Below are 19,542 nucleotides of genomic sequence, written 5' to 3'. Positions count from 1 at the left end.
CCACACATCGCATGAGTCTACAACTATTTTAAATTAACAAGAAAGAGGCTCACGATGCCTTATCTAAGAGAGAGAAAGAGAGGCCACTTGCAAGAGCAGAGAATCTATGGCTTGAAACTAGGCCGCTCCTAGGAACGACTAGAGCTAAACTGACTATTGTTAGTCCCTAATATTTCTGTCTTATATAACTCTTTTATTTCGTTACAATTATTTATTTCTGAGTAGGATTTTATTCTTGTCATGTGGTTCAAATACAACAAAAGACTTTTGATGCTGCCATTGGTGACTTGACCATAACAGCCGACCGGTTGCAATACGTGGATTTTACCACTCCATTCGTCGAGCCAGGTTTTGCAATGATAGTTCCAGCAAAACCTACAGGGTCAGCATGGATGTTCACGAAGCCTTTCATCTTGAACATGTGGGCGGTGACTGGTGTCATCTTGATGTACACAACGCTCATAGCCCCATAGTGTGTTTCCTGGAGCGCCAGTCCAATCCAGAATTTAGTGGCCCATGGAAGAATCAAATTGGCACTGCACTCTGGTTTATCTTCTCATCTCTGTTTTTTACACATAGTAAGTTTCAATTTTAAATCAATAGCCTATTCTGAATTTGAATTACCAATTATCTCAAAAATTTTAAACTGTTTAGAGATGTTGAATTTAATTACTCATAACTCACGGTTTCATGTTAAAGGAGAGAAAATCTACAAGAAGTTCACACGTTTGGTGCTTGTAGTGTGGCTTTTTGTGGTATTGATCCTAAACTCGAGCTATACTGCTAGTCTGTCTTCAATGCTCACTGTGCGACAACTTCAATCAAATGACATCGAGTGGTCAAAGAACGTCAAAGTTGGCTATTTTGGTGGTCCATTTGCAAGGAGCTACCTGGACAAAGTGCTTGAGTTCAAGCTAAGCAATTTAATTGAAATCAACAGTGAACACAAATATCTAGTGGAATTCGAAAGCAACAATATATCTGCTGCCTTTCTTGAAATCCCATTTGAGAAAGTTTTCCTCAAGAAGTATAGCAAGGATTACACTAGTACCGTACTAAACACCCATAGATTTGGAGGATTTGGCTTTCTGAGTATTAACTTAAACATTACAGGGAAACTTTTAAGAATTTCATCAAAATAAAATAAATAATTAAAAACAAAAACAAAATCTAGTGAAGAGACCCCTCCCAATCAGATAAATTTTTTCTTTAAATTGATTTGAAGAAATTTCCTCTAACATACTGTGTGTGATTCATAAAGTTATTCACGTGTATTATTAAAATAAGTTATATGACTCATTAAATAAGTCATTCAACTAAAAGTACACGAGTAATATTACAAGTACAAACTATTTTACAATATTTTTACAAACTGTTGATGTGTCAAACTTCTTATTGGTTTTCATCTAAGCCTACCATTAACATCACTTTTTCATTTACTAATAACTACTTACCACATCAATAGTTTATAAAAAAATTTGTAAGAAAATTTATATCTCTAGCATTACTCAAAATACTCGGATGATTTAATCAATTTCCACGTAATGAGTTGATGATATTTTTATTCAAAGCAATTTGGCGGTGAAATTTTTCCCTTCCCAACCCATAGAGTCACAATATATGAATTAAAGATCAATTCAGCTCATCCTATCTGTATGTGTGTGTTTTCTGTAATTAGGATCAAATTACACCTATGATTTTTGTCGACATTACACTATTTAATAACATTTTATTAAATGAATATTTTTAAGCTATCACTTTTGGATTACACATTAACTTTGTTATACTCAACTAAATTTCAAGTTAATTGGTTATCATTTTCTGTCATTTCATATTTTGTGTATAGTTTTAAAAGGAAAAAAATATTTTATAAATAAGATAGATATATATTTGATTTTTGATCAACTTGATAGTTTACAAGCATGTATGATATAAGGAAATAATTTAATAGTACAATAAGTTTGTCAAAAAGGCTACCATTAATCTATTACAGAAAGATTAAAATGAGTTTGACAATAAATCTAACTAATGACTCATAAATAACATAATAAATAAAATTATTTATTACTTTTATTATGTTTTGTGTTTTAAGTTAACAAATGAAATTGAAAAATTATGTAGTATCATTTTTGTTGTTTGAGTTTCCACTAAGTTCCTTCTTTTCCATACATATATTGTTATTGTTTGAGTTTTCAATAAGTGAAAATTTGAGGTGAAAATTTGTGATTTGTGGCACATGAATGATGAATTCATCATTATTACACTTTCTACATACTATCACAATATGCCACCTTAACAAATTGTATAAAAAAAAAAAAATATATATATATATATATATATATATATGTTTTGTACATATGCGTATTAGTTTCAAGGTGAGCCAATAAAGAACCGCTTAAGGTTTAAAAAATTAAATTTTTTTCCTTTTCTAGCTTTCAAGAATCTTCTTAAAAAGTAGGGTAAATTCTACTAACATATCCTGAGATTTCGGCTAATGCCAATCAAGTCCAAAACTTTTTAAAACTATCCAATTTGGTCCCTAAAGCCAACTTAGTCTCTAAACACAATTAAGTCAATTAGTCTTTTTTTTTTTTTTTAACTGTCTTAGGGACTAAGCTGGCTTTAAGGACCAAATTAACCAGTTTTGAAAAGTCTTAAACCTAGTTAGCATTAGCTCAAATCTCAAGGTATGTTAGTGAAATGTACCCTAGAAACTAATATGCTTCTACTCCCAAAAAAAAATATCTAATAGAAATCTTATCTTTCTTCCCACAGGCCTTCCAGAAAGGCTCGCCAATTGCAAGGAATTTTTCTGATGTAATTCTGCGGCTATGCGAGGTTGGAACTATAAGGTCACTGGAGAATGAATGGTTGATTCCCCCAACGCGTACCCAAAGGAGCTTCCAGAGAACCTGGAAGCTTGGACCTCCAAAGTTTTGAGGATCTCTATCTTGGGGGGAATGTGCGTATTAACGGTGTAGATGGCATCAATGTAGTAAGTTAGGCAAAGTTTGAAAGTATAAAGGAAACTAACAACTCGAGTTTTTGAAACTCGAGATTCACATTAAAATTCGAGTCTTATAGACTCGCTTTGTGCTCGCTTTGTGCTCGCTGAGGTGGAGAAAAATGCCACCTGGATCTCGAGTCTTAAAAACTCTATTTTTATAAAAATAAAAACACATTTAACTCGAGTCTGATAGACTCGAGTTCTACGGCAGGAAAAAAAAAATTTATCATAGATCTCGAGTCTTTGAGACTCGAGATTTACACAACAATGCCCAATCTGCCAGACTCGATTTCTACCGAAATAACCCTCTCTAAGTTTTTCTGGCCTTACCTGGAAATGAGGGAAAAACAAAATCCCAGTGGACGAGAATGCGAGACAGTGAGAGAGCTGAGTGAGAGGTCGCCGATGGGTTTTCTACCACCGATGAGATGCGAGGTCGCCGATGAGTGCGAGGTCGCCGATGGGTTTTCTACCACCGATGATATGCGAGGTCGCCGATGGGTTTTCTACCACCGATGAGATGCGAGGTCGCCGATGAGATGCGAGGTCGCCGATGAGCTGCGAGATCGCCGATGAGAGGAGACAAGAGTTGTATGCCGCCGATGGGTTTTTCTACCGCCGATGAGATGCGGTAGAGGGTTTGGGGTTTGAAGGAGATCGAGCGTCTGGGCACTGGGTGTGAAATAGAATCAGAAATCGAGCGTTAGAAACTCGATTTCGACGTGGCTCCGCCTGGAAAAAAGCTCCATGTCAGATTTTGTAGCTGAGGATCTCGAGTACTGGAAACTCGATTTCTACCCGGAACTCGAGTTTTTAAAACTCGATATGCTACTTTTCCACTTTGTTTTGAAACTGGGCAACTAACAAAATTCTTAGCCATCCATTGTTAAATGGAAAAAAAATTCCTCTATCTTGTATCTTTCGCCACTTTTACCATTTGTCTCATACTTTCCCTAATATGCTTGCCAATAAACCGTCAGATTCATCAAGTTGTTTCAGAAGAAGTAAATCTAGTTGAAGAGAGTGCTTTCAAGAGAGCAGTAAGACTTGTTAAAGACTTGAAGATAAAAAATAGGGTAAACTACATATTTGGTCCCTAATTTTTACACCATATTTTAATTTAGTCCCTAACCTTTCAATTGTGTCAATTTGGTCATTAATATTTCAATGTTGTGTCAATTTAGTCTATGCCGTTATATCTTAGATAAAAATTGTTGACATGACAAGTGACCGAAATAAAATTTTAGTGTATTGTCACATTAATAAAAGCTAATTTTTTATTTTGACCATTAGACACGTTATCAATTTTCATTTAAGATATAATGGCAGGGACTAAATTAACACGGTACGGAAAGGTTAGGGACCTAATTGACACAATTGAAATGTTAGGGACCAAATTGAAATGTGGTGCATAAGATAGGGACCAAATATGTAAAGTTGTATATAAATACAACTAAAACACTAGAAGAAACTGCTAGCAGAAGTCAAGGCAAGATACCAAATAAGGCTAGTCCCATTACTACCATATCTGACTCTAATCAACCATCTTTGATGTTGGGATGTTCTAATTAGACAATTACACCATATCCTCCAAGTAATCACTCCCAAGATACCAAATCTGGTCTTGGTCAACCATCATTACTATTGGAGGCCTCTAAGGAAGCAATCGCATGATCTCTTCTAATATTTTAGTCTTATTGTATAATTGATTGAGCATTTTTATGATTCTTACTTGGCAGACTTTTTTTATTTTTTTTGAAACATACTTGGCAGAGACTTTTAGACTTTTATATTATAGAAGTAGATGTAATTACATTATATACTAAAGAGAGATATTTAATAATGTTTCTCCATTATTGGACTTCTTTCAAGGTATCAGAAGAACAAAGTTTCTTTCCAAACTAGTTTGAAGAGAAACCTACAAACTAATCATATATAATTATATTGAGTGTGAATTTTGAAAATCTAACCGTTAGATTACATGTTCTTATTACAACCTTAATACTTACAAAGTTTCAAGAAAATCAAAGACTAATTACTATGTCATCTAATAAATGTTATAATTTTAAGTTTTTGTAATCTAAAGTTGTATATAAAAAATAAGCTAATTAATCAAATAGTAAATAATATCCGATTTGAATGAAATTTGATATGCATATTAAGAACATAAGAAACATGAAATTCAACGGTTAGATTTCCAGAATTTACACTCAACATATATATATATATATATATATATATATATATATATATATGACGAGTTTGTAGGGTTCCTCTCCAAACTAGTTTGGAGAGAAACTTTGTTCGTATCAAAACCTTACCTATTACAACCATGACAAATTTTTCATCTATTCCAAACACTTCTCACTTAAAAATTTTGATTTGTGGCATGGACCCATCACTACCATCAACTTTACTTAAAAATCACAACCTAAGGTGGGTTCCACTTAGCTCATTAATTGGTAAAGTATCTAACGGTTGAATAAAAGATTTAGAATTCAATCTCGGCCTATACCAAAAACCGAAAGATGTCTTAGTCTGATGATAAAGAGTTATTATTAAAAACAGACACTATAGGTTAAAAGTCTCAAAAAAAATCGTAACCTAAGCAAATTATGAAAATGAATGATGAAACCGCTTAAGTTTTTGAAACCTATCAAAATTATTATAGTTCCATTCTTCGATAGAACTAACGTTCATTTCTACTCCCCAAAGAATCTAATAAAGAACTTATCTTTCTTCCCACCCAGTTCTTCCAAAAAGGCTCATCAATTGCGAGGGATTTTTTTGAAGCAATTCTTAAGCTATCAGAGACTGGAACCATAATGTCACTGGTGGAAAAATGGTTACTCCCCCAAATATAAGTGCTCAAACCAAGATTGTCAAAATCGGGATCCTGCGTAGGACACAAGAGGTAGGTAGGATCATGGATCGTAGAATCGGATCATGGATCGTAAGATCCTACCTATTTTCAGATTTGAAGCAAAAAACACATTGATAGTAACTTTGTATATTGAATAATCACATAAATTATGAATCTTCCATTAAAAAAAAATAAAGATTTTGATCATATGATGTAATTTGCATGTCCTAAATCACTACATCTATACTAATGAAACAAAAATATTTAAGTTTTAACGCAATGTATTTAAAATGTTCAGTGAATGTTTAATTAGAAACTAACCAAGTACCAAAAATTGATTGGTGTCTTTGTCTGATGATAAAGAGTTATCATTAGAAGCAGACATCATAAGTTGAAACTCTCTCCAAAAAAAAAAAAAAAACCAAGTACCAAAATATTAGCACACTTTTTCCTTCAGCAGCAGCTCTTGAACCCTCATCATCACCTAACATTAATAACCAAATGATACAATAGTGATCACACATTCACACTATACACATGTAACTTTTACTTATTTTTTAAAAAATCTATAAAGGAAAGCATTAGATGTGTTACTTCATTATCTTCATCAAATTCTGTACCATTATCTTCTGGTCAACACCCTTTGCTAACCACTTATCATCCGAAGACAAGTTCTTCAAACCAATTTCTTCTTTTGCACTTGATGGTTTAGGTATTTTCTCTTTTATCTTCAAGTTTTACATAACAAATACCAACTCATTCATTTTTTTTTCTTGGTTTAAACAATTTTTTCCTTTTTGAGTATACTTAAAGTTGTACCAATTTTAATAGAGAATTCTCTACTGGGTGATAATATACCAAAGTCATTTGATCTTACTATTCCAAATGTACTCCAATTACTTTCACAACCTAAAGAGCTATATGTTAAGCTCAATATTCTTATAGCAAAAAATTTTAATTCAAGAAAGTCATCTCCATATGAGTCCCACCACTTAGTTGATACATCTATGAAGTACAATATCTTAGTCTTTAGATTACAAATTACAACTTATAAAGATGAACTTAAAAATAAAAAATAAAAATAAAAACTGATTTTTACGTTTTGGTAAGATCAGTAAGATCTCATACGATCCTACACGATCTTACATGCGATCTTACAATTTACTATCCTTGTGTGATTTTAAACGTTTTGGTAAAGTGAGATCTTAAAATCTCCAAATCGCGGTTTTGACAATCATGGCTCAAACAACATAGCTCCTAGCAAACCAGAAAGCTTAGGCATCCAAAGCTTCAATGTTCTATTATCTTGCCACTTATACTACTTATCTTTTGCCACTTATTCCATTATCTTTAGCTATCCCTAATTCTTCTTACCCATAATTCGTCAACATCAAGATGCTTCAAATGAAAATCCATCTCTAGACGAAGAGACTTCTTGGAAGAAGGTAGTGGGACTTCTAAAACACTTTCATATCAAAATTCAAGGAAGAGCTCCAACTCCAGCAGACACATCAGATGTAAATGAGCATTCTTCAGGTCGGGAATTCAGTTGAACTTTTGATACTCGAGCACCGTCAGTCCTCCCCACCAGCAGAAATTGAATCACAATGAACTCTTGATTGTTAAAAAGCAGCACAAATATTTGAATGTTGTCTCAGATATAAAGATTCTAGTGCATAATTATCTTGCAAGATATCTTAGATAGTCCTCCGGGACCTTCTCCAGTATAGCATTCCATGCACATGTATCATAGTAGTTACTAGAAGATTTAAAGATACCTTGCGTTGAGGGGCGACAGCAATTCTTATTTTGGAGAAATACTGAAATAGACTACGTTGATCCTTTAAAAAAAACGTCTTTAAAAACAGGCATATTCTAGAAACTAATCAAACTTATCAGAACAATACCATCTCAAGTTCTCCTACAACCAAACACAAGTTATATTCTACAAATTGTCAGAATTATTAAATCATTCCTCTGAATGCAAGTTCATTGTCATTAAAATACACACACATGCATACACAAAGTAACAGGCATGCAAAGATTCCTAAATCCCGACTGCTGCTTTGATCAGCGAAATTTAAAATAATTAAGAACTCAAAGCACTAAATCTACTGGACATGCTTCAGAGGAAATATGATTTCTAGTGTTAGCCCACAAATGAATCTAGAAACTCATCAGCTTCCTCTATAAATCAAAACTAGCTCCAACAGAGAGAACTTCAATACATCAGGGGCTTCTAGTGGTATACTTCTGGTACATATTGACTTTTTGAATGCTGAATGTCTTCTTACTCTGTCGGCACACACCTAGGCTACCGGAAGCCTCTTCCTCTTCCACGCCCACCCCACCCCCTGCCTCTGCCCCTAGTCCCACTTCTCCCACCATGAGACAAACCTTCCAATGCTCTATTAACCAGCTGGTTTGGCAAACCACCAGCTCCACGGCCCTTTTTAGATGCCACATTGCCGGATCCATTAGCAGCAGTAACAGGTCGTTTCCCTCTGCACATAAAATTTATATAAAATAAAATAAAAACCGTATTCTGTTCTAAAAATAAATAAATAACATATATGTATTCACCAGAAAATGTTCCATCTCAATAGAATGAAACCTTTCAGGAAAGCAATGCAAGTGAATGAGGTGTGAAAATTACACTTCCAATTATGGGACAACCTTGACAAAATTACCCCCCCCCCCCCCCCCCCCAAAAAAAAAAAAAACACTTTTACTGCTCTCCTGCATGCTCATGCTGATTAAATAAAGCCATATATATTTTTCAACAAAGAAAACAGAAAAACTATGAAAGCTAGAAATCACATATTAAAATAAGGTACAAAAAATATTGAGTTCTTTTGAGAGAGAGAGAGAGAACAGAATCAGGAAGATCTTTACCCAGTTGCAGTTGTCGTAGCAGGAACAGAAGGTTTTGTCGCTTCTTTCCAAGATAGGTTGATACTTTTATCCCCAATAAATGAAGGTGTTTTGGAATGTAACGGCTGGATATAAGAAATTAAAATCAATCTCTACCGTAAAAGCATAAAGGACCATATATTTAGACATGCAGAAAATTCATTTCTTTTCACCTTTGTCATTGCCAAAATGTTATTACAAGTCCGCAACCCTGTCGTAGTATTCTGCTTTTGAGTTTTCTGCACATTATATGAAAATCATAGTCATGAGATGTATGTTAACAAAAAAGCTCCACCAAAGACCACAGAATCTCTTGAGAACAGACTCACAATGCTGTCCTTTGCTTCATCAGATTTGGCAGCTGCCATAGCTTTGTTGTGCTCGGCCATTCCCTGAGTTAATTTCTTCATGGTAGCCCTAGTTAACTCCTCAACGTTACTCAACCTGCAAATAATTTTAAAATTGTCAAGTATAAATGTGGTAAGAAGAAAAGGTTGCTACTGTGTAAAAGTCATAACAAAGATACATTTCACCCTTCCAAAGTACAGAAAATAAGAAAAGGCTGAAAGGCTTTGTTCCTACCAACATCAGTTCACAAATTTTAATTCGCTGCCCACAACCACCAAAAAAAAAAAACTCCAGAGAGAGGAAATAGTAATAAAAACATATAGATTGAAGAATCAATTTCTTTATTAAAATTACACAATACAAAACTAAATTAAAAAATATAATCAATTACCTTTCAGTAAAGTCCTTATTTAACTCTGAAAAGTCCTCCCCAAGCCTATCTGATGGTTGGCCAGTCACTATCTTATAACCACATAAACTGTTTGTTGCATTAGGAACTTTGTGAGCTAGATGGTGAAATGTGTACAACAAGCACTCAACATAAGTAAAGTTCATCTCTTCTATAGTCTTCTTCCGTGGCATGTACTTCTGAGAAGGAACAAGAGACAAGTTATGAGATTGAGATAAACAAATTATTTAGAGTAAAAAAAAAAACTGAATCTCTCAATGTGAATGCACATATATCAATTTCATTAGCAAAGATGGAGTTAAGAATATATATATATAATGTAGCAATTCTGAATACACGGACTTGTATTTGTACTGTAATTTATAACAGCATATATACCTTTAATAGCTGAACAACATTGGGAAGAATCTGGCGTGAATCCTGCGGAGTTGTGTAAGGAGAAATTTCCGCAAGTGCTTTAAGCAAATCTAGCTTTCGCTCCTCAGGAAGCTAGAAAACATAAATACCAATAGAGTTAATCTCTTGCATAATACATTTTATTAGAATATAATCAAGCCACCAGAAATTCTCCTACAACGGAGACCCTTCTAAAATGAGGGAATTTTCAAGAGCAATTTTTGCTCTCCAAGAAATATTTATACATATTTACAATGAAATGACAGAGAAATGCAACATGATCCAATGAGAAAGCTCATCTACTATCAGTATATATCAGTTCCAAAAAATAATGACATGTGTACAACAGTACATATGTATAGAATTAGCATTACCTTTAGCATAAGAAAAGCACAAATTAGAACTGAATCCAACGATATTGAAATAAAGATCCCCAGAATGCCAATGAACTCAAGCTACATACTATTTCATGACAGAAAGCGAAGTATTACCTTATCAAATACAGGTATGATGTGTTTGTTCAAGTAGTTGAGGAACTTGCTGCTTGAAGCACCCCTCTGTGTTATTAATTAAAGGCATAGCTCTCTCAGACAAACGTACAATAAACCATTTAAAGAAAATAACAAAATCAAATACAGTCCATACCACAACAAATGGAAGAGCCATATACACACATGATATCAACCTGTCAATATGGTCGGCATCTGCAACCTGCATTTTGAAGTCATTAGAATTGTAACCAAGGATTCATAGTATCATAAAGTAAAAAATATTATTTTCCAAGGCCAGACAATCTTATAAAATGATGAAGAAACAGACATTAGTCAAAAGGACAACCAATGACGCTAAATATTATGCAGCGTGATTACAAAAAAGTCATGATATGATAATAGTCCTAATCCTAATCATGTAATTTACAAAATAATATGCCAACTCATGTTTTCAAGAGTATATCTGTCAACTTCCCAAAATCTCCAACAGTATTTATATATTTCAAACTTACCTTGAGAACAATGCATGGCTTCACTATTTAATCCTCTTAAACTCTTCTACGTTGTTAAAGCATCAATGTACCTCTAGCACCCCCTGATTACTATTTAAATTGAAGTAGTTGCCCAACACATAAACTGCCCATTTCATGTTTTTTTTTTTTTTTGAAAAGAGAAAGAGAGAGCAAGGAAAGTTTTGAACATAAGATCTACACCAGCCCTAAGCACCATCATCTAAGTCACAGCCCAAGAGCACAGATGTCATCAACATCTAGACAAGGTAAAACATAGCGTATATGATATTTTAGGGGGAAGCAAGTAACATATCCCCACCCTAATTCTAATTTAAAATCTACAGCAAAAGGCACCACTTAAAGGGACAACGAAATCATGCAATGCTCTTAGAAATGAATGTGAACTATGAAAAGAATGTGCTAAACTCCATATAAATTAGATGCATCATATCCATATGTCACCATTTGACTAGACTGATTTAGGCAATATCACATCAGTTCCAGGAAGTCCACGCCATTATTATACATTGGGTAGTGAACTGCCGCAAAAGTTACTTCTTTTACAAAAACCTGATTATCAATACAATGAAATAAGCACTCACATTGAACTGTGCATCTAAATCAGCTTGTCCTTCAATGATTCCAATAAGTTCTTTCATGCGTTCTGGGGGAGCTTTTTCTCCAAAAATACTCAAACTCTTTAAAAAGTCCATAAACATTCTGAATTCTGCCCCAGTTACATCTTCTAAACTCTGCAATGAAACTCAAATTATAGTAATAACAAGATCAAAACTGAGTTCATAATTCCAGAAGCTTTCAAATGGGAAAAGGAAAAATTGCATTGATAAAAGCAAGTAGTAAAACCAAGAAAACACCTTTTTTATCAAATCAGTTATATGTCTTTCCATTTCTTCCTGAGGCTTCAAGAGTTCAGCTTTAATAGGAAAAACCTGCAGATGCAATTACTTCCCTCAATATCAAAAAGAGCTGCCGGGTAAAAATTGCAAGGCATAACAAGAACTGGTCTTCTTACCTTATCTCTTATAAAGCTCAGAACTTTCTCACGAATAGTTTCATCTGAACTTGGTTCATCAACACAGCCAATGTGCTTAAATAAGCCCGTCAAAGAAGCTACATGAACAAGAAAATTCAATTCCATCAAGAATTAATACTATAACATGCAAGTTATGATTTAGAAAGATGACAATAAAAATATACACTGACTGATACATGTCACATTAAAGGGATATTGATATGAGATTTTCATCAAATTAAAAAATTAAGGAGCATTGAGCCACATACATATCAGTTCAAAGTAAACCTATCAGTACCAATTTGTATACATTTTAATTTAGTCTTTGTTCCTTCACACAAACAAGCTACTACCACAAACAAGCTTCTTCCCACAACAAAATTTCACAGGTGACCATCCCAATGGGGCACATTAATGTATGCCTGATATTTCAAGATGTTGTTACTATTATAAAATAAATTTTACAATAACAGGGATGACATTTGAAATAATTTGAGAAATTTCAACGTAACAAAATCAATCAAAAAATCACTTTTTGGTTCAAATGAAACTCGAATCAGAAATCATGATTTTATATTAACTTTTAACATTTTGATATTAGTAACTTTATTTCCATCCACTATTTCATTTTCTGTTATATGAGATAGCATCCTAGCCCCAGTGATATTATATTAGATTTTATTTTTAGCAAGCTGTATCAGTGATTTATTTACAATCTACTATTTGATTTTATTATTTAACAATCCCATGGTCTCTTGAGTTCAAGTCAAATATTGTAAACTCTTCTATTTATAGAGATTCATATCTACATTCATGCCAGATACATATAGACTAACTATAGTACCTCTTAACATCTGTGATTATTGTGAATATAAAAATTACTTTAAACCCATGTCTTGCAATTAATTATGCATGAGTTCGCATGGGTACTCAACCTCCATTCAAGTCAATATTCCATTCAAACACAACTTGTGATGACAAAACATAAAAAACAATACACAGAAAAGCATATTCGTATCAACGCTTTCCAGTTCATATAAGAGAATGCAAATTAGATGATATTTCCCACTTTACACAATGAAAGATATTATCCTCTATTCAAATTATGGAGAAAAACATTTTTTGGACACACTCCAAAAGGTAAATAATTTTATACTTACTTATCCTCCATGTCACCTAGTTTTAAGTATGCTGAATAATAAATGCATAAAACTTCTGCTGCAGAATCTAACAGGAAGAATAGTTTATATCCAAACTTCTACATGACACAACATGCACTCATATATAACATGCAAAGTACCTTTCACGTCTTGAGTCAACAGTGACATTAGGGCTTTATGCACAGCATCACGCTCCACAAACTCCTCTAAAAGCATGAACAAAACTCAGCATGAGATTCAAATAATAAGAAGCAGCGAAATAAAGACAGAATAAGCCATGCAACCAAAAAAATGTTATTTACCAGAAACAAGGAGTTGCCCAAGAATATCTACTATCTTTGCAATATGTTCTGGTGTATCCTTGCAGAAAAGGGGAAGCCCCCTAATTGCTTGCACCCGAACCTGTCCAATAGACAAGCATTGATAAAGCACATCTTTGAAATGAATCACAAAGCAAATTCACAAAGCCTATTGCTAGCTGTAAACAGTGTATAAGTGCATTATCAAGCTTTTAGTGAAAAGAATTATGGTTTTCTTACTTATTTTTTAGGCCCTACTCAAACAGAATTTATCCAAGGTAGGAATATTGGTGAGAACATTATTCTGGCCTAGGAAATGGTGAAAAACTATGACAAATTCAGGTACTTCCAAATAAATTATAAAAGTGGATCTTAGAAACACATATGACTCAGTTTCTTAGTGTTTTATGTTGAATTTCCTGGTTGCTATTGGTATACCAGATCAGTTTGTTACTTGGATTAAGGAGAACATCACAACTCCAAAGCATCAGTTGCTTTGAATTGAGGTCTTATGGACTGCTTCCATGGTAAGAGAGGCTTAAGGCAAGGGGACCCTTCATCCCCTTACCTATTCGTTACTGCCATGGACGTTTCTTATGGATCTATTGCATTTTGAAAGCAATTGAAACTGTCTCACTTTTTGCAGACGATCTCATGATTTTGTAATTGTCGATGTGCCATCCATTAAGATTATCAAGGCTTTTTTAAATGAGTTACAACGGTTTCAGATTTAGAAGCCAATCCCAATAAAAGTGAGGTATTCTTTGTCGGGGTTGTTGATGACGTTAGGCTCAAATTCTGTCACTTTTGCTTTTTTTACAAGTAAAATTTTTATTGATGAGAAAGAACTACCTTGTGTATACTAGATATTTACGTGGACAGCCTAAATGAATACAAAGTATATATTACAATTGAAATGAGAGAGAATCAAAGAAATCTAAAACAGGAGACAATGTTAGGACTCAAAACACATGACCATTCAAATGATGTTCTAGTGAAAAGCATATTCAGTTGAACCACCAAGGTTTCCTCATCCTCAAAGTGCAATGATTCCTTTTTCTCCATGGCATGCACAAGAGACTTAAGGGGACTAGGCTCCAAACAGAAAAGGGAACTTTTTCCAAACCAATTCCACCAACTCAATGGAAGACCAAAAACACTCGGCAGAACCTATGGAACAAGATCATAGTGTAACAACAAATGATCCACAGAGTTGACACTGCCCTTACACATGCAGCAACAATCTACTAAAGTGATTTACAAGTTAAAATCTTCCCCAGGCTGCCCTCCATACCAAAAAGCAAAAAGAAAAAAAAAATCTCCTTGAAGCCTTAGAGCACCAAATACTCTTCCAAGGAAAACAAACATCAAGTGAGTCCCTCATTGTCACATAATAGGGCCTCCTCTCCATACCACCAATGATTAGAGCTTTTACTGATTGGGAATTGATGTCGGTAGATTCCTTGTTTGATATTTTGTATTTCGACATTCCAAGGCAAGAGCCCTGATCGAATGAGATAGATGCTGAATGGAAATGGCAGGATTGATGCTCGCTCCTTCAGGGTCTCCTCTCCACACCACCAATGATACCAAAACTGAATTTTAGATCCATCACCAACCTCACAACAAATAACTCTAACAGAGCTAGCCCACACATATCTAATAAACTTCCATAGGCTTATTCCATAGACCCCTACCAACCTCCCAGCAGCACCCATCCCATGAGTTCCCAACATTTTTGTTCTATAACCTTCCTCCTAAGAAAATATTTTTTTTGAGAAATAATTACAACATGCTATTAACCCTACAGCTCGAACCCTTTCCCCCCTAGACCCCCAAGCACTTTGTACATGGGGAGGTGCCAATTCATTATTCTCTAACACTGCAATAGCCATTTACTGAGTAAAATCTTGGATCAAAACCAACAACTCCCTTGATCCAAAATCTCCAAATTGGATAGGACGGCAAACAAAATCCAATTAAATATCTCTGTGTTCCTATGTTTTCTGTAGGCTTACTACCAGGGATTGCAGCCCTTTAATTGATAAGATTTTGGTGAGAATCAATTCATTACACGAACGGCAAATCATTTGTCATTTCAAGGGATACTTCAACCAATACAGACATCCAGTGAGTGTTACATTGTTTTTTGCTATTCAGGTCTATTCGACCAGAATATTCATTCTTCCTACAAAGATAATCAAGCGGATTGAGAGTTTATTCGACAGGTTTTTCTGTAAAGGAACCAATTCCTCAGCCTCTGGTGCTGAGCTTTTTGGGAAAATATCTACTTACCTAAGGAAGAACAGATGGAAGTGATGAACCAAATAGGGAACCTTTTTTCCAAGGCAAGGTCTATTGGGGTGGCCATGAATCAAGGAACTGTATGTGTATGACTCTACTATTCGTTATGAGGTTGGTGATGGCTCAGGGTAGAAACCAAGCCTAGGGTTGGAGAAAGATTGTGAAGCTAAGGGCAGAAACCAAGCCTTCAAATAAGCACATGGTGGGGAAGGAAGATTCTATTTTCCAATAAATAGTCAATTGGCATCCCAAGGACATTTTGTATGAGAAATTTAGTCAGAGAACCATGTATGACTTCTTCTTCTTTTTTGGATAAGTAATGAGAAAATGTTATTGAAAGAAAAAGGATTACAATGTTCCAACACATAAGAGAGTGAAAAAGTGAATAGAAGGAAAAACAGCACTCCAATCAAATAAAGAATGAAACAAAAAGGATTTAATTTGAAGGATAGACCGTTCACATCCCTCAAAACTCCTAGCATTCCGTTCCCTCCAAAGGCACCACATGATGCTTGTGGAACAGCCCTCCAAAAAGCTATGTTATGATGTCTTCCAAAGGCATCCTGCCATGCAACAAACATATTGGTGACCTTCAGTGTCATAAGCTATTTGAGTCCAAACAAGCAACACCCATCGTCCACAGCATAGGCTATTGGGCTATGGAGAAGAAGGTGGTCTACTGATTCCCCACTCCTTTTACATGTACAGCGCAAATCCAACACGAAAATATCCATCTTCCGGAGGTTGTCTATAGTTAAAATCTTCCGTAAGGCAGCTGTGCAAGTGAAGAAGGCAACTGTAGGAGGGACCTTTGAACACCACACCGCCTTCCAAGGGAACACCATATCATTGGACAACAATTGGGCATGATAATATCCTGGCACCCCAAAACCTCGATTCCTGGCTGATTTCCAACAAAGATTATCAAACCCTGCACCTCTCACAGGGCTCTTATAGATTAGTTCCATAAAACTAACTAACAATGCCAACTCCCAATCTTGTACAGGTCTAGAGAAGCAGACATCCCAAAGAATCACCACGTTAGAGAGTTGCATAACCTTATTAACCTCTGCTACAGTAGTCTTTATCACAACTGATACTATATAACTCCAGGACTAGGAAGCACGGACGCGGCGCCGGAGGTGCCGCACCCGCGTCCGACGCGGCGCGACGCGGCGACGCGCGAGGGACGCCGCTGCTCGCGCGTCGGTGCCGCGTCGGGCCACGTCGGCCACGTGTTTTCGTTTTTTTTCCAGCCGACTCGCGCCGACGCGGCTTGAATCGCGCCGACGAGGCGCCGATTCTAGCAGATTCGGGCCGATTCGGCCAGCATCGGTCTGTTTCGGCTGTTTCTGCCGTATCGGCCAGCAACCGAAACGGCCGAAACATTCCAGAAACGGCAGAAACAGGCCGAAAATCATGATTCAACAGCCGAAATCGGCTCTAAATAAGACCCAGAAACCCTAAATCTATCCTTCCTTAATTTTATTTTGAATATTTGTTGCTTCTTTTGTGTTTTCTTTTTGGTTTTGTGTTGTGTTTTGTGTTTCTTGCTTTTTTTCTTTCTTTGTTTTGTGAATCAAGGCATAGTAAATTAGTAACATGTTTTTTAAGAATATTTTAATAGTAAATATATATAGAAAATATAAATAAAAATATTTTTAATAATTTTTTAATTGCCGAGTCCCGCCGCACCCGCACCCACATTTTTCAAAAATTGCCGAGTCCCGCACCCGTACCCGCACCCGCACCCGTGCTTCATTGCTCCAGGAAAGCCACTTTAAGTGGCAACTTGCCAGAACTTCACTCTAGTACCATCCCCCACATTAAGCTATAGAAACTGAGAAAAGGTTGCCCATTCCCTCCTTATGGATTTCCAAAGACTAACACCATAAGTACCCAGCACATTTTTAGAGCACCATCCTCCCTATCATTCCCTTATCACCTCTATAACTCTCCTCCGAAGTGACTCCCTCTCACTCCCATATCTCATTTCCCTAAGAGCTCCAGATTGAATCATGCACGACTCTGCTAGCACGTCAAAGTATTTTGCAGGATGGTAAAAAGGAGTAATGCTGCAATCCAGGTAATTGAGTTCCAAGTTCAAATAGGGGTAGTAGATGAAGCGCAATGGCTGCCTTCCCCTTCAAACCAATTGACTTCCAGATCAACCTGAGATCATATTAGAGCCAGACAGCAGAGGGTTTGGTTCAATGGTGAAATTTCTTGGTTGGATGCTAAATAGATTCAAGTTTTCTTTCCCCAGATGAGTACAGGTAGAGCCGCTGAAACTTTGTTTGTGAAAGAAGCAGCTGATTAGTTGGGATGAAATAACTTGGGGTGTATAGTATCTGAAAGGGGAAACTTCTGAAGACTACAATTACTAAACTCGCTGTCGCCGCAGTTTTTTACCAGCTATGGATAAAATTAGATTCAGAATAAGTAGCAGCGCAAATATTTAGGGTTCCATTCAAAGTAGCGCGTTATGTGATTTGCGTGATGCACCTCTTGTCTATTCACAGTTAAGCTTTGTTGTTGCGTTTGTTAATTTCAGCCATCTTTTCAATAAAAGCATCATTTCCAACCAACAAAGAAAAGCAATAAACCATTTTGATGCACTAGGAAGACTACACAAAATTAACTATCACTTCCACCTATAAAGCAAACCAAGCTCTAGGCCAATAAATTCCATGAAATGACCAATTCTCCCAAAAGCTTAAACCATTAGGAAATAATGAATTTAAATATAACAAAAAATACGCGTGAAAATGACTAACCCCGAGCTCTTCTGCTTCGATCAAATCGAGATGGGTATCGATGGCGGAGCCAGAGAGAGAAGGGAAGAACTTGAAGAACCTGGGGATGAACTGAGCGGCCAATTGCTTGGCTTTAATGCTCGAATTGGCCATGTCGATAATCCCTTGATAGTCCTTCAAATTCTGCAAACAGAAAAAATTAACCTTCATAAAAAGGTTCTAGAAAACCCTAGAAACCAAAAACAAAAGAAGAAGAAGAAGAAGAGAAGAAGAGAAAGGAAGGAGAGCGGGAAATTAGGGGAGGGGACCTGTGATTTGTCGGTGGCCTCGTTGAGACGCTCGACGTACTTGTAGAGCTCCTCGATGTGTTTCGAGTCATCAGCGGCGGACAAGGCGTCGCTCATTTTGCGGAATCTAGCTGAGAGTCCAATTTGACAACACAAACAAACAAACCAAACAAAAAAAGAAAAGAAAAGTTAGTTATATAGTTTGATATAAGTGGGAGGTTTGAGTTTAATTGTTAAAGAGGGGTTTGAGGATTTGAGAAGTGCTTACAAAATTGGTGGGGTTAGTGTGGAAATGGGGACTGTGGATTTTGGAAGGAGTAGAAGATTGTATAGAGGTGAGAGAAATGAATGGATAGAGTTAATGAATGAGAAGAAGAATATGAAGAAGAAAGGGTTTGGGATTATTGGATTTTGCGACGAAAGAGAGAGAGAGAGAGAGAGAGTAAGAAGAAGAGGACTGACTGACGACGAGACGAGCATGCGACTTTTTCTTATCTGCTCTCTCTCTCTCACCATACGGCGTCGTTTTTTTCTTACCATGTCATTCACTCACACAATTGCCCTTGCTCTACCCCTATTATTTTCTTTCTTATTTTAAAAGGTTGCATTTTGTCTATAACCTTACCCAAAGTAAATAAAATTTTGAACTAAAGACAATTAAATTCACTGCAATATGTTTTTGAGTTTATTTGGAGAATCATAGGTAATGTATTTAAGGTTTTGTAACTAAGTTTTAATCTTAGAGTTATATTTTGATGTAACAA

The 19,542-nt window shown here is 35.7% G+C and overlaps 2 protein-coding genes across 3 annotated transcripts; one reads left to right on the top strand and one right to left on the bottom strand.

Annotated features, from left to right (window-relative positions):
* The first annotated feature begins 656 nt into the window (after positions 1–656).
* Positions 657–1,142, top strand: LOC142635247 (glutamate receptor 3.1-like). The gene has a single exon (XM_075809440.1). It carries the CDS (start codon positions 657–659, stop codon positions 1,140–1,142), a length of 486 nt encoding a protein of 161 aa, XP_075665555.1.
* Positions 1,143–7,743: 6,601 nt separating this feature from the next.
* Positions 7,744–19,314, bottom strand: LOC142636404 (apoptosis inhibitor 5-like protein API5). Of its 2 annotated transcripts, none has more exons than XM_075810619.1 (16): positions 19,047–19,314; positions 18,800–18,905; positions 18,513–18,674; positions 13,435–13,534; positions 13,273–13,338; positions 11,973–12,070; positions 11,815–11,889; positions 11,542–11,691; positions 10,582–10,647; positions 10,428–10,493; positions 9,919–10,029; positions 9,523–9,719; positions 9,113–9,227; positions 8,957–9,022; positions 8,766–8,869; positions 7,744–8,374 (listed from the first exon to the last, which is right to left on the bottom strand). In XM_075810619.1, the coding sequence occupies exons 1-16, from the start codon at positions 19,292–19,294 to the stop codon at positions 8,185–8,187; spliced, it is 1,920 nt and encodes a 639-aa protein (XP_075666734.1). In that variant the 5' UTR covers positions 19,295–19,314; the 3' UTR covers positions 7,744–8,184. The 2 variants fall into 2 exon arrangements, with proteins under 2 accessions (XP_075666734.1, XP_075666735.1); XM_075810620.1 differs by having other exon boundaries at positions 18,800–18,909; positions 19,047–19,244.
* Between the last annotated feature and the right edge of the window lie 228 nt (positions 19,315–19,542).

Source organism: Castanea sativa, chromosome 5, assembly GCF_040712315.1.
Source record: "Castanea sativa cultivar Marrone di Chiusa Pesio chromosome 5, ASM4071231v1".
Lineage (NCBI taxonomy): Eukaryota > Viridiplantae > Streptophyta > Magnoliopsida > Fagales > Fagaceae > Castanea > Castanea sativa.
The sequence above is the reverse complement of the archived record's forward strand: the minus strand, read 5'-3'. Positions and strand labels throughout refer to the sequence as shown.